At 47.4% G+C, this 13,601-nt stretch overlaps 1 protein-coding gene across 7 annotated transcripts in view; it reads left to right on the top strand.

The window, feature by feature from the left end:
- Positions 1-13,601, top strand: part of LOC126293313 (angiotensin-converting enzyme-like) — a 270,653-nt gene that overhangs the window by 126,373 nt on the left and 130,679 nt on the right. For 3 of the 7 annotated variants that reach the window (XM_049986454.1, XM_049986453.1, XM_049986455.1), the window contains exon 2: positions 907-948. The exons of 2 other annotated variants lie outside the window; for them this stretch is intronic. In XM_049986454.1, coding sequence (XP_049842411.1) covers positions 920-948 — 29 coding nt within the window. In that variant the 5' untranslated portion in view covers positions 907-919. Of the gene's footprint in view, positions 1-906; positions 949-3,210; positions 3,351-13,601 lie in introns of those variants that run through there. 2 more of the 7 variants (XM_049986459.1, XM_049986457.1) reach the window with 2 other exon arrangements.

Here is a 13,601-nt window from a genome sequence, read left to right as displayed (position 1 = left end):
CGCAGCAGTCTTTTAACAAAGGCACTCACGTCAAGCGTCTGCTGCCATAGCCCACTAACCCAAACTTCACCGCAGAGTCCTAACAGACGCGTTCGTCGTACGTCCCACACTGATTTCTGCTGTTATTTCACCCAGCGTCACTTGTCTGCCAGCAAAGATATGCCAACACCGCTGCTCTCGGTCGTAAGTGGAGACCCTCGGCCAATGTGTTGTCCATGGTGAGGGCCAATGCCTGAAATTTAGTATTCTCGGCACGCTCTTGACACTGTGCATCTCGGAATGTTGAATTTCCTAGCGATTTTCGAAATGGAATGTCCCATACGTGTAGCTACCACTATCGTTCCACGTTCGAAGTCTGTTAATTCACGTCGTGCTGCCATGTTCACATCTGAAACCTTTTCACATGCAACACCTGAGTACAAATAACAGCTCCGCCAGTACAGCGCCCATTTATACCTTGTGTATGTGATACTACCGCCTTCTGCATCCGTGCGTATCCCCATCCCGTGACTCCTGTCACCCCAGTGTGTAGTAGTAGTAGTTTTATTCATTCCGCAGATCTATTTTCCAAGAATATTGGATATGTCTTGGTATTAAAATTTAAGATCAACAGAAATAAAGTAATTCACATATTTATCGCATAGTAATGTTGAAAACCGGAAAACGGCGCGCAACTACCGCTTTTAGATGTCAGTCCGTTGAGACTAAGGTTTGTGTGAACATGAAACTTCACAGCATTGTGGTCCAGATAGATTTCCATGCTGATCAGCAAGCTGCGCAATTGAAAACTATATAAATAAAAGTGAATATACTTAAATACAAGCCGAAACGTTTATTTTCTGTTATGAAATCAGCTGATTAACATATCAGCGCCGTAAAGCTAAAATAGTACCCTCTTGTTTGCAGGTAAGGCGATACAATGGTGTCTGGCTGTGCTTCCAAAATGCGGTAAGATACACTACCGTCAATTCTTGATATTATACAACTTTTTTTTTTGTATTTCCCATACTGCGGTAGTTCACTTTCGTCAGTTGTGTTACTCGATAATTTTGGTAGTAACCTCTTTGCAACAAAACAAACCTTTGTCAAAACCTAGGCGGAAGTTCTGTCTTTTCTTTCATGAGGAATGTAGCATGTTGCGTAATATTCTGTCACGCATCACTTATGCAGCTGAAATGGTTTCGCGAAACCAGTACAGAATTCACCCTAAACACTTACATAACTGAGATAAATGTTGACATACTAAGTTTGCATTACTTCTTAGACAAGTACTTAGCGTGTTTCAACCATTCGACCTCGTATATAGAAAAAGACAGTGACGTCACACGCGACGTTCCTCGGAAATATTACATAACGTTTTACGTAAAATGATTCATCTTCTATGCGTCCCAAGAAGAGAAATAACTGATATGCGGAATTCAGCGACTTCCGTGCGTTAGAATGAGCTAACTTTATGGAACAATGTATTAAAGTTCTAATACAGGTTGCAACAACTGAGAGATGTGACCCAAATTATATTCAAAACGAGTCAGTACACGACCTGACAAAGAAAGCGAAGCTCCCAGGCGGAGTGGAGGAAACGAAATGAAACTTCGCGGATTGAGACATAATGTGATGTTATTTCTGTGATTACAAAATGGAATCTCATTTACAAAGAACTTGACAGTGTAGGCCCACTTATCAGTATGAAGTAGCACCCGATCTGGCCATTCAGTTGGGAAGTGTGTCATAAAGACGTTGTGTCCTCTCCTGAGGCAAGATACTCCGCAGCTGTAATACGAGTAACTGTTGCTTGAAATCCTGAGTACTGGCATCGGGACGTGGTTGATGTCTGATCTGATCCACAAACGCTCTGTCTGGAACAGATTGCGGATCTAGGTGGCCACAGGGGTGCCGCAACATCACGCCAAAGTTCATGCACCAAGGTCCCATGGGTGGAAGAACATTATCGTGTTTAAAAACGGCGCCGACCAGTGTGGCCGAGCGGTTCTAGGCGCTTCAGTCTGTAACAGCGCGACCGCCACGGTCGCAGGTTCGAATCCTGCCTCGGGCATGGATGTGTGTGATGTCCTGATGACTTCAGATGTTAAGTCCCATAGTGCTCAGAGCCATTTTTTTTAAAAAAACGGCACAGCGATACTGTCACATGAGTGATAAAATTTCCTCGGGCTTCCAGCCGCGTCCAGTGGTTTAAAGTCCACGAGCTTTCGGCCGATTTCTCCTCGGCTATTGTCAAGTATTGACTGTCGAATGATTGCCGCTGCCGTCCTTATATAAACGATGCTCGGCCGAAAGCTAGTGGATTTTAAACCACTGGACGCGGCTGGAAGCCCAAGAAAATTTTATCACTATACATCGCCGCGAAACTGTGCATTCGTATGCCACATGAGTGGGAACACGTGAAGACGCAGAACGTTCATGACGTGCCGTTGTACCGACAAAGTTCCTTTCAGAAGACGCTCAGATACGACGACTGGTTTGGAAAACGAGCACCGCAGTCCCTACATCCTCTGCAGTTGGTTTATAGCATGACCTCTATCATAAAACAGTATATCAGTTTGCAGTTATGAAACTTGCTGGCAGATTAAAACTGTATGCCAGATCGGGATTCGAACCTGGAACCTTTGCCTTTTCTGGCAAGTGCTCTACCACCTGAGCTATCCAATCAAGACTCACGACCCGTCCTCACACCTGTACCTCCACCAGTACCTCGTCTCCTGCCTTCCAAATCTTACAGAAGGTCTCCCGCAAAGGTTGTGGGACTACTACTACAGGAAGAATGGACACTGTGCAGCTCTATGTTTACTGTGTCTGTTGTAGTTGTTTCAACTGTTGGCGCCATTAGTTATGGTACGCCCCGTATACTAACGAGTGTCACAGGTTTAGGGTTGAGGGAGTGCGTGTACCTGATAGTACCGCTGTGGGGTCCGTAAATGGCAACTTTGCGCACCTCGTGTGTTATTAATACACGGAGTGTTGAGTAAACACTGACTCCACGGTTCGCAGAAGTGTCAGAGGGACGTGTTTACGGACGCCCACCGCCGAGCGTAGTTTAGCGCGCAGTAGAGGAGTTTGGCCGCGCGGTTACGCAACGGCCGTGTGAATGGGCCGTGGGGAATTCCGAACCGAAACGTCCTCCGGGCAGCCAGCGAGCTGCGTGGGCGTTGGAGACCAGACGAGTCGAGCTGTGCCCCCTGAATCACGCCCCTGTTGCCCCGTCTGCTTGACGATGAGTCAGACCGCGCGCTGACGCCGCCATTGACGAGTGCCACGGGCAGAGCAACCTTCAGTTGGGCACCAGTTGCCGCCGGATCAGCGCGTGCACTCTCTCCGCAGTCGTTCCCAGACGGGTGAGTAACGTCTGCGGTGGCAACTCGACCGTTCAGGTGGACGCCGTCGTGCGTCGACATCTACACTCTGCAGACCACCTTGTGGTGTGTGGCGGAGGGTGCTTTGTCTATCTCTGTGGCGTACTGTGCCATTTCCTCACCGCATCCGTTCAGCTAGTGCTGGTCGGTTTGGTGAACGCCAGAGCCGATTTCAGGGGGGCGGGAACTACGCTGGTACCCAAAACTTAAGTATGAAAGTAATTTTTGCACGATGTGTCACAGCCAAGTACCATAGTTGTATGAGCCTTGGACTAAATGTAGAAAGAACTGAAACTTCCTGCCACATTAAAACTGTGTGCCAGACTGTGACTTGAACTCTGGACCTTTGACGTACACAGGCAAGCGGTCCGGCACACAGTTTTTAATCCGGCAGGAAGTTTCATATCAGTGCGCACTCACCCACAGAGCAAAAATCCATGCCTCCACGGTATCCTTCCTTCCAGGAGCTCTAGTCTTGCAAGGTTCGTACGAGAGCTACTGTGAAGTTTGGAAGGTTCAAAGCTGAGAGGACGGGCCGTGAGTAGTGCTTGGGTAGCTGAGCCGGTACAGCACTTGCCTGCGAAAGACAAAGGTCCCAAGTTCGAGTCTCAGTCCTGCAGACAATATTAATCTCTCAGCGCTGCAGAGCGAAAAAACCACTTTGAAAACATCGCCCATCCTTCCTTCCGGGAGTGCTAGTCCCACGTGTTTTGCAGAAGAACTGGAAATTAGGAAGGTTGGAGATGTGAGGAGAGGTCATGAGTCATGCTTCGGTTGCTCAGACAGTAGAGCATTTGCTGCAGAGTGCAAAGGTCCCAGGTTCGAATCCCAATCTGGCATACAGTTTTAATCTACCAGACAGTTTCATAATTTCAGACTGATATCCTGTTGTATGTATAGAGGAGATGCTATAAACGAACTGTAGACGATGTCGCGGCTGCACTGCCTGTTTTCCAAACCACTCATCGGATGTGACAGTCCTCTAAAAGGAATCTAAATGCTACAGATCAATGACCAACAAATGCTTTCTAGTAAGTGCATTGATCCCAGTTGGCTGGATTCAACAACGAAAAGCTTATATTTCAAATGCCTTAAGAGCAGTGCTGACTCATAAACATACATTCGCAATTACACCGCAAAAGTAAACCCGTGTATACTGGAATTTTTCGTTTCTATTGTCGCATAGTATCACCTTTGTCAGTTTTCGCTATTCATTATGATGCACCCTATATAAATGATTTGGGGATAGCATCAGAAGCTCTGTGAGATTCTTCGCGAGCAATGGTGTTGAATTTAGAAATGTTGCAACGTCAGAAAACAAATTACGAGGAAGCCTGCAGAGGACAGTCGCTTGGTGCTGCAAATGGCAGTTGATTGTGAATACAAATAAAATGTGACCTGTTGGGCGGCGAGTTTTATTACTGATCGATTAAGATATTGGCGATAAACCGCTGGAAACAGTGGAAAGACCACGTTAGACTACTAGAAAAGAGGTGTCGTACTGTGACTCATTAAAAGGTGTTAAGCGATGAGGAAGACCCACCGTGGTTTAATAGCCGTGTTAGCAAACTGCTGCGTAAGCAAAGAGAGCTTCATCACAGATTCAGGAGAAGTCAAAACATAGCTGACAAACGAAAGCTGAACGAAGCGAAAATGAGTAGAAGGAATGGAATCAGGGAAGAGTTCGATAACTTTACCTACCGATCGGAGTGAAAACCCTAAGAGGTTTTGGTCTTAGGTAAAATCAGTGAGTGGCTCGAAATCATCTATTGACTCACTCAGTGACCCTACACACACCGAAACGGAAGATAATAGAGAGAAGGCCGAAATACACAATTCGGTCTACCGAAATGGTTTCACTGCAGAAGATCCTTATACGGTTCCACCTTTCAGGCAGTGTGCGAGCGTCGAAATGAGAAAATTTTAGATAGCGGATCGCGGAACGGAAAGCGACTACAAGTCTTAGAAGTGGAAAGACAACAGGACCAGAGGTAACTATAAGTTTATACAAAAATTATACGAAAGAACTTGCTTCTCTTCCAGCTGCAGTTTATGCTAAGACGGGTACCTAGCGACTGGAAAAAAACGCTGGCCATTCAAATCTTCAGGAAGGGTCGTAGGGCAGCCACACATAGTTACACGCCTATATATTCGACGTCGATCTATTACAGAATTGTGGAATATATTTTATACTCATGTATTATGACTTTTTGGAGATCGAAAATCTGCTCTGTAAGAGTCAACAATGATTCTGCCAACATAGATCTTGCGTAACTCATTTTGCACAGTTACTCCATGAGACCCACATCGCTGTAGACATCGGCTCTCAGGTTGATCCCGTGTTCCTCAACTTCAGAAAGGCATTTGACAGTGTCCCGCACTGCCGTTTAGTTTAAGAAAAAAAGTAAGAGCTGACAGAGTATCGGGTGAGATTTGCGATTGGATTCAAAATTTCCTCAACACGTCGCCCGCAACGGAAAAAAATCGATAGATGTTAGGTAATTTCCGGCGTACCCAAAGGAGGTGTCACAGGAACGTTACTGTTTGCTGTGTGTATGTATGATCTAGTAGAAAGCATGAGAAACCCTTTACGGCTGTTGGCAGATGATGCGGTTGTCTGTAAGAATCAAAGTTGATCTGTAAGAAAGTATTAACGCCAGAAGACAGTATTGATTTGCAGAATGACCCTCAGAGAACTGATGAATGTTGCAGTCCCTGGCAGTTGGCCCTTAGCGTGAATAAATGTTACACATCGCACATGCATATGAGAAGAAATCCACTACTGTACACTTAGAGTATTGATGTCAAAGCGCTGGAAACAGTAACCACAGTGAAATATTGAGGAGTAACAATCCAGAGCAATGTGAAGTGGGGCGTCATCCTGCACTTACAAAGGCAGACAAGGGGTAATGCCATTCTGTAACACACCGGTGTACCCTGCACCCGTCACGCTGATAGTTTGAAAAGCAGGAACTCACATTTCCTCGAAGAAGAAGGGTTCAATCACGAATGATGTGGTGAATCCACACCAACCCGCGACTTCCTCGTCACGCACTGGGTTTTCCACGGCAGTTTTAGGATTTTCGGTAGCCCATACTTTGCAATCAGTCGTCAATTTCCCCCATTTCTTTTAAGTGCCCACACAGCAAACACTCTCCGCATCAGAAAACGCTGGATTTTGTACGGATAGCATTGGAGAATACATCTTAGGGCTCTCAATACAGTAGGTCGTGTACTGCTTGTGCGACGTGACGAGTGCTGACTTCACCATGCGGATATAAACCCGCTAAAGGTTTCCATTTCTTCCTAAACTGTCCGAACAGCAGTAACACGCTTGTCTGGTCCCCCACCACGGGGCCGATCGTCTAAAACACGTGGCTTCGAACTTCGTGATCATTTTCTTCACAGCGACAGTTGTCAAAGAACCATTATCCGTTCGAATAGCTTTCTTATGGCGATAGGATTGTAAAGCTGCAGTAGTGGATTCTCCAGTGTAATAGTAAAGTGTCACCGACGGTGACTTTTCTGGTAAAGTACACATGCCACTATCGCTGGCGCATCTGACTCCATCTCTCCCTACAGCTCATTTTGTATCTAAATCTACATAGATACTAGGCAAGCCGCCGAACGGTGCATGGCGGAGAGTACCCTGTACCTCTTCTAGTCATTTCCTTTCCTGTTCCACTCGCAAATAGAGGGAACAACGACGGTCTTTATGCCTCCGTAGGAGCCCTAATTTCTCATATCTTATCGTGGTCCTCACGCGCAATGTTTGTTGGCGACAGTCAGCTTCAAATGACGCTTCTCTAAATTTTCTCAATAGTGTTTTTCGAAGAATTTCGCTTGCTCTTTAGGGTTTCCCATTTGAGTTCCCGAAGTATGTCCGTAGCACTTACTTGTTGTTCTAACATACAGGTAACAAATCTGGCAGCCCGCCTTTGAATTCCTTCGATGTGTTCCTTCAATCCAACCTGGTATGGACCCCAAACACTCGAGCGGTACTCAAGAATAGGTCGCACTAACATCCTACATGCGGTCTCCTTTACAGACGAATCACACTTTCCTAAAATTCTCCCAGTAAACCGTAGTCGACCATTGGACTTCCCTAACACAGTTTTCACATGCTCGTTCTATTTCATATCGCTTTGCAACGTTACGCCCAGATATTTAAACGACTTCACTGTGTCAATCAGGGCACCAGTAATGCTGTATCCGAACATTACAAGTTTGATCTTCCTGCCCATCCACAGTGACTTACATTTTTTTCCACCTTTAGGGCCAGCTGCCATTAATCGCACCAACTAGAAATTTTGTCTACGTCGTCTTGTATCCTAATACAGTCACTCAACTTCGACACCTTACCGTATACCACGGTACCATCACCAGACAACCGCAAATTGCTGCCCACCGTGTCCGCCAAATAATTTACGTATATTGAGAACGACATCGGTCCTGTCACACTTCCCTGGGCACTCCTGACGAAACCCTTGTCTCTGATGAACACTCGCCGTCGAGGACAACACACTGGGTTCTGTTATTTAAGAAGTCTTCGAGCCATTTACGCATCTGTGAACTTATTCCATATGCTCGTACCTTCGTTAACAGCCTGCAATGGGGCACTGTGTCAAATGCTTTCCTGAAATCTATAAATATGGAATCTGCCTGTTTCCTTTCATCCATAGTTCTCAGTATATCTTATGATAAAAGGGCAAGCCGAGTTTCGCACGAGCGATGCTTTCTAAAACCATGCTGATTCGTGAACATAAGCTTCTCGGGCGGCTTCAGTGATGCGTTGTACTCCAGCGCCATCTCTTGCCCAGCTTTGTCATTTCATAGCATGCGTGTGTGTCAATTTTCACCTCTACTCCAATAACATTCCGTGAGTTAGTGCATTTTGATATGTTAACGGACACTTGGATCACGCTATAGTGCCAGCTAACTGCAGGAGCGTAGGTGTGGAGGTTCCGGAACTAGTCTCGCTTATAAACGGTAACAACGCCAACATAGTACTGGGGTTAGAAATATGGCTGAAGCCAAATGTCAATAGCAATGAAGTTCCCAAGTGTTTATAGACATAAATAACACGATAATACCTAGTGGGATTAGTGAAGATTCTGAAAGGAAATAATTTGGGTGAAGACAAATGTTGATGGTGAATCAAACATGGTCTTGTGATGCTTTTATAGACCCACTGTCGCAGGAGTAGCAGTTGCGGTAAATTTGAGGGGAAACTTAGAGGATATTTCGCGTAAATTTGCTGATTATGTTGTAATAGTAAGTGGATATTTCAGCGTACCAGCTATAGACTGGGCGACTCAAGTGACTTCGGTTGCACGGTTAGGGAGTGTTATAGGACCGTTACTCTTCACAATACATATAACTGACCTAGTAGATAACGCCGGAAGATCCACGAGGCTTTTCGCGGATGTTGTTGTGTACATAAAACCAGCAACGCTAGGAAATTGTAGTGAAATGCAGGAGAGGATCGACACTTCGTGTTAAGAGTGGAAATTGACCTTCAACATGAACAAATGTATTTCCTGTACAAAGAGAGAATGACACATTGTTGCAGGATTACGCGATTGCAGAATAATCACATGAGACATTTACTTTCACAAAACATGTAGCAGTATTTGTACGAAGCGATTTAAGGTGAAAGGGGCGCACAAAATTAAGCGCAGGTAAGGCAGTTACCAGACACTTTCATTGGAAGAATTCTCTGGAAATGTTGTCCATCAACAAAGAAGATAGGTTACAAAATGCTCGTTCGACCAATACTTGAATATTGCGTGTCAGTATGGGATTCCTACCAGACAGGATTGATGAAACGGAAAAGATAGAAAGAAGAGCAGCACGTTTCGTTACAAGTTCTTATAGTAAGTACGGAAGCGTCACGGAGATAATCAACCACTTCGAATGACAGACGCTGACAGGAGAGGCGTTCTGCATCACGGTATTGTCTGAAGTTCCGAGAGCATACTTTCCTAGATCAGTCAGATATGTATTGCTTCCTTCTGTGTATATCTCGCGAAAAGACCATGAAGGTACAGAAGCGTCACGGAGATAAGTTCCCACACAGAGGCTTACCGGCAATCGTTTTTCTTGTGGCCACTAGCGACCAGAACAGGAAAGGCGGGAAGTGAGAGTGGTACACCAACTGAACTCTACCTCACTCCTCAGGATGACTTTCGGAGTACACAGTGAGGTAACAAAAGTCATAGGATACCTCCTAACATTGTCTCTGACCTCCTTTTGCTCGGCACAGTGCAGCAACTCGCTGTGGCATGAACTCAACAAGTCGTTGGCATTCCGCTGCAGAAATACCGAGCCGTGCTACCTCTTAAGTCGCCCATAATTGCGAAAGTATTGGGGTGCAGAATTTTGTATACGAACTGATCTCTCGATTACGTTCGATAGGATTCATGTCGGGCAATTTGGGTAGTCAGATCATTCGCTCGAATTGCCCAAAACGTTCTTCAAATCAGTCGCGAACAATTGTGGCCCAGCGACACGACATCGTTGTTTGGGAACATGAAGTATACGAATAGTTGCAGAATCCCTCCAAGTAGCCGTACGTATTTGAGGACCCATTCCATTCCGTGTAAACACAGTCCACAACATTATGGATCCACCAAAAACTAGAGCAGTGACTTGTTCACAAGCTGCGTCCATGGCTTCGTGGTGTTTGCGCCACAGTCGAACCCTATCGTCGGCTGTTAGGAAGTGAAATCGGCACTCATCTGACCCGGCCCGGTTGTCTATGGTCCAACCGATACGGTCACGAGCCTAGAAGAGACGATGCAGGCGACGTGTGCTGTTAGCAAAGACACTCGCGTCAGCCGGCCGCAGTGGCCGAGCGGTTCTAGGCGCTTCAGCCTGGATCCGCGCGACCGCTACGGTCGCAGGTTCGAGTCCTGCTTCGGGCATGGCTGTGTGTCATGTCCTTAGGTTAGTTAGGTTTAAGTAGTTCTAGGGGACTGATGACCTCAGACGTTAAGTCCCATAGTGCTCAGAGCCATTTGAACCACTCGCGTCGGTCGTTTGCTGTCATAGCCCTTCAACGCCACAGTTCATCGCACCGTCCTAACGGATACGTTCGTCGCACGTCTCACATTGATTTCTACAGTTATTTCAAGCAGTGCTGCATGTCTGTTAGCAGTGAAAACTCTATGCAAACGTCCCTGCTCTCGGTCATTAAAAGAAGACTGTCGGCCACAGCGTTATCCGTGGTGACAGACAATGTCTGAAATTTGATATTCTTGGCACAGCTTGACACTGTGGATCTTGGAGAGTTGAATTTCCTAACGATTTTGGAAATGGTATGTCCCATGCGTCTAGTCCCAACTACCATTCCGCGCTGGAAGTCTGTTAGTTCCCGTCGTGCGGCCGTAGTCTCGTCGAAACTTTCTGACATGAATCATCTACACTACTGGCCATTAAAATTGCTACACCACGAAGATGACGTGCTACAGACGCGAAATTTAACCCGACAGCAAGAAGATGCTGTCATATGCAAATGATTAGCTTCTCAGAGCATCCACACAAGGTTGGCGCCGGTGGCGATACCTACAACGTGCTGACATGAGGAAAGTTTCCAACCGATTTCTCATACACAAAGAGCAGTTGACCGGCGTTGCCTGGTGAAGCGGTATTGTGATGCCTCGTTTAAGGAGGAGAAATGCGTACCATCACGTTTCCCACTTTGATAAAGGTCGGATTGTAGCCTGTCGCGATTGCGGTTTATCGTATCGCGACATTGCTGCTCGCGTTGGTCGAGATCCAATGACTGTTAGCAGAATATGGAATCGGTGGGTTCAGGAGGGTAATACGGAACGCGGTGCTGGATCCCAGCAGCCTCGTATCACTAGCAGACGAGATGACAGGCATCTTATCCGCATGGCTGTAACGGATCGTGCAGCCACGTCTCGATCCCTGAGTCAGCAGATGGGGACGTTTGTAAGACAACAACCATTTGCACGAACAGTTCGACGACGTTTGCAGCAGCATGGACTATCAGCTCGGAGACCATGGCTGCGGTTACCCTCGACGCTGCATCACAGACAGGAGCGCCTGCGATGGTGTACTCAACGACGAACCTGGGTGCACGAATGGCAAAACGTCATTTTTCGGGTGAATCCAGGTTCTGTTTATAGCATCATGATAGTCGGATCCGTGTTTGGCGACATCACGGTGAACGCACATTGGAAGCCTGTATTCGTCATCGCCATACTGGCGTATCACCCGACGTGATGGTATGGGGTGGCATTGGTTACACGTCTGGATCACCTCTTGTTTGCATTGACGGCACTTTGAACAGTGGACCCTATATTTCAGCTGTGTTACGACCCGTGGCTCTACCCTTCATTCGATCCCTGTGAAACTCTACATTTCAGCAGGATAATGCACGACCGCATGTCGTAGGTCCTGTACGGGCCTTTCTGGATACGGAAAATGTTCGACTGCTGCCGTGGCCAGCACATTCTCCAGATCTCTCACCAACTGAAAACGTCTGGTCAATTGTGGCCAAGCAACTGGCTCGTCACAATACGCCAGTCACTACTTTTGATGAACTGTGGTATCGTGTTGAAGCTGCATGGGCAGCTGTACCTGTACACGCCATCCAAGCTCTGTTTGAGTCAATGCCCAGGCGTATCAAGGCCGTTATTACGGCCAGAGGTGGCTGTTCTGGGTACTGACTTCTCAGGATCTGTGCACCCAAATTGCGTGAAAATGTAATCACATGTCAGTTCAAGCCGGCCGCGGTGGTCTCGCGGTTCTAGGCGCTCAGTCCGGAGCCGCGCACTGCTACGGTTGCAGGTTCGAATCCTACCTCGGGCATGGATGTGTGTGATGTCCTTAGGTTTAAGTAGTTCTAAGTTCTAGGGGACTGATAACCTAACATGTTAAGTCCCATAGTGCTCAGAGCCATTTGAACCTTTTTTTTGTCAGTTCCAGTAAAATATATTTGTCCAATGAATACCCCTTTATCATCTGCATTTCTTCTTGGTGTAGTATTTTAATGGCCAGTAGCGTAATTACAAATGACAGTTCCTCCAGTGCATATGTGCACATCGTCATATCATGAGCTTTATCATTTCAATGTAGATGTAGAGGTAGCCCGTCTCCTTTCCATAGATCTGATAGAGAAGCTGCAAGGTAAAGTAGCGTTGTTGTCATCGAATGTGCCGAGACGCGCTGTTCTTATCCGTGCAGGCGGTTCGCCAGCAGCAACCTTACAGTTCGAGGTCTTTGTCGAGTTGGACAGCGTCGCGAGCAGCCTCGGTTAGCGGGAGCAGGCTTTTCCGGGAGCACCAAACTTGGCCGCCGCAGCGCGCGGCTGGCGGCCGTTGCGCGGGTTGTTGTGGGCCCAGGTCCGGGCGGGCGGCGCGGAGCGTCCTTGGCGCCCCACGCCGGCGCCGCTGCACCCGAGTGAGTCACGGCGCGGCCAGCTGCCGGCTAACGGGACGTCCAGGCCGCCGGCGGGCAGTCGCCGGGACCGGGGGCGCGCCTGCCAACTGGAGGCGCCTGACGAGTCCTGCAGGGAAAAAAGGCAGCGTCTGCAGGGCGCCTCGGTGTTGTTCCACGCCACTGGGTGCCGACGTGCACTCGACTACAGCCTAGACTGGTGGTTGTCCACCTGGACGTTACCCGATTCTGGGGAGAGGCTTAACTTCTCATTAGAGCGGTGTGACGACAGTGGGTGACATTGAGAGTTGCGCAGAAAATACACGAACGTGAATTTCATAAATATTCATACCCTTAATACATGAAAGCTGAAGCGAGAGTCATTACGTGATAAACGATGCACAAGAGCTCACTGGTCGTTTGAAGGGCTGTGGTGGGTGCTGGTACTAGCCGTCGCCACCCGCCCCCCCCCCCCCCTCTCCCCTCCGCTGAGATAGGAGGTGTGTGATAAAAGTCATCAGACTGATTTTTATCTACAATGAGATTTTCACTATGCAACGGAGTTCACGCTGATATGAAACTTCCTGGCAGATTAAAACTGTGTGCCGGACTGAGACTCGAACTCGGGACCTTTGCCTTTCGCGGGCAAATGCTCTACCAACTGAGCTACCCAAGCACGACTCACGCCCCGACCTCACAGCTGTACTTCTTCCAGTACCTCGTCTCCTACCTTCCAAACTTTACAAAAGCTCTCCTGCGAACCTGCGAAAGATTTTTTTCTCCAGTGAACAGTATTGTCCCCTTCCAGAGTAGTTCCTTTTCGCAGCT

The sequence above is a fragment of the Schistocerca gregaria genome, chromosome 10 (genome assembly GCF_023897955.1).
Source record: "Schistocerca gregaria isolate iqSchGreg1 chromosome 10, iqSchGreg1.2, whole genome shotgun sequence".
NCBI lineage: Eukaryota > Metazoa > Arthropoda > Insecta > Orthoptera > Acrididae > Schistocerca > Schistocerca gregaria.
The sequence above is the reverse complement of the archived record's forward strand: the minus strand, read 5'-3'. Positions and strand labels throughout refer to the sequence as shown.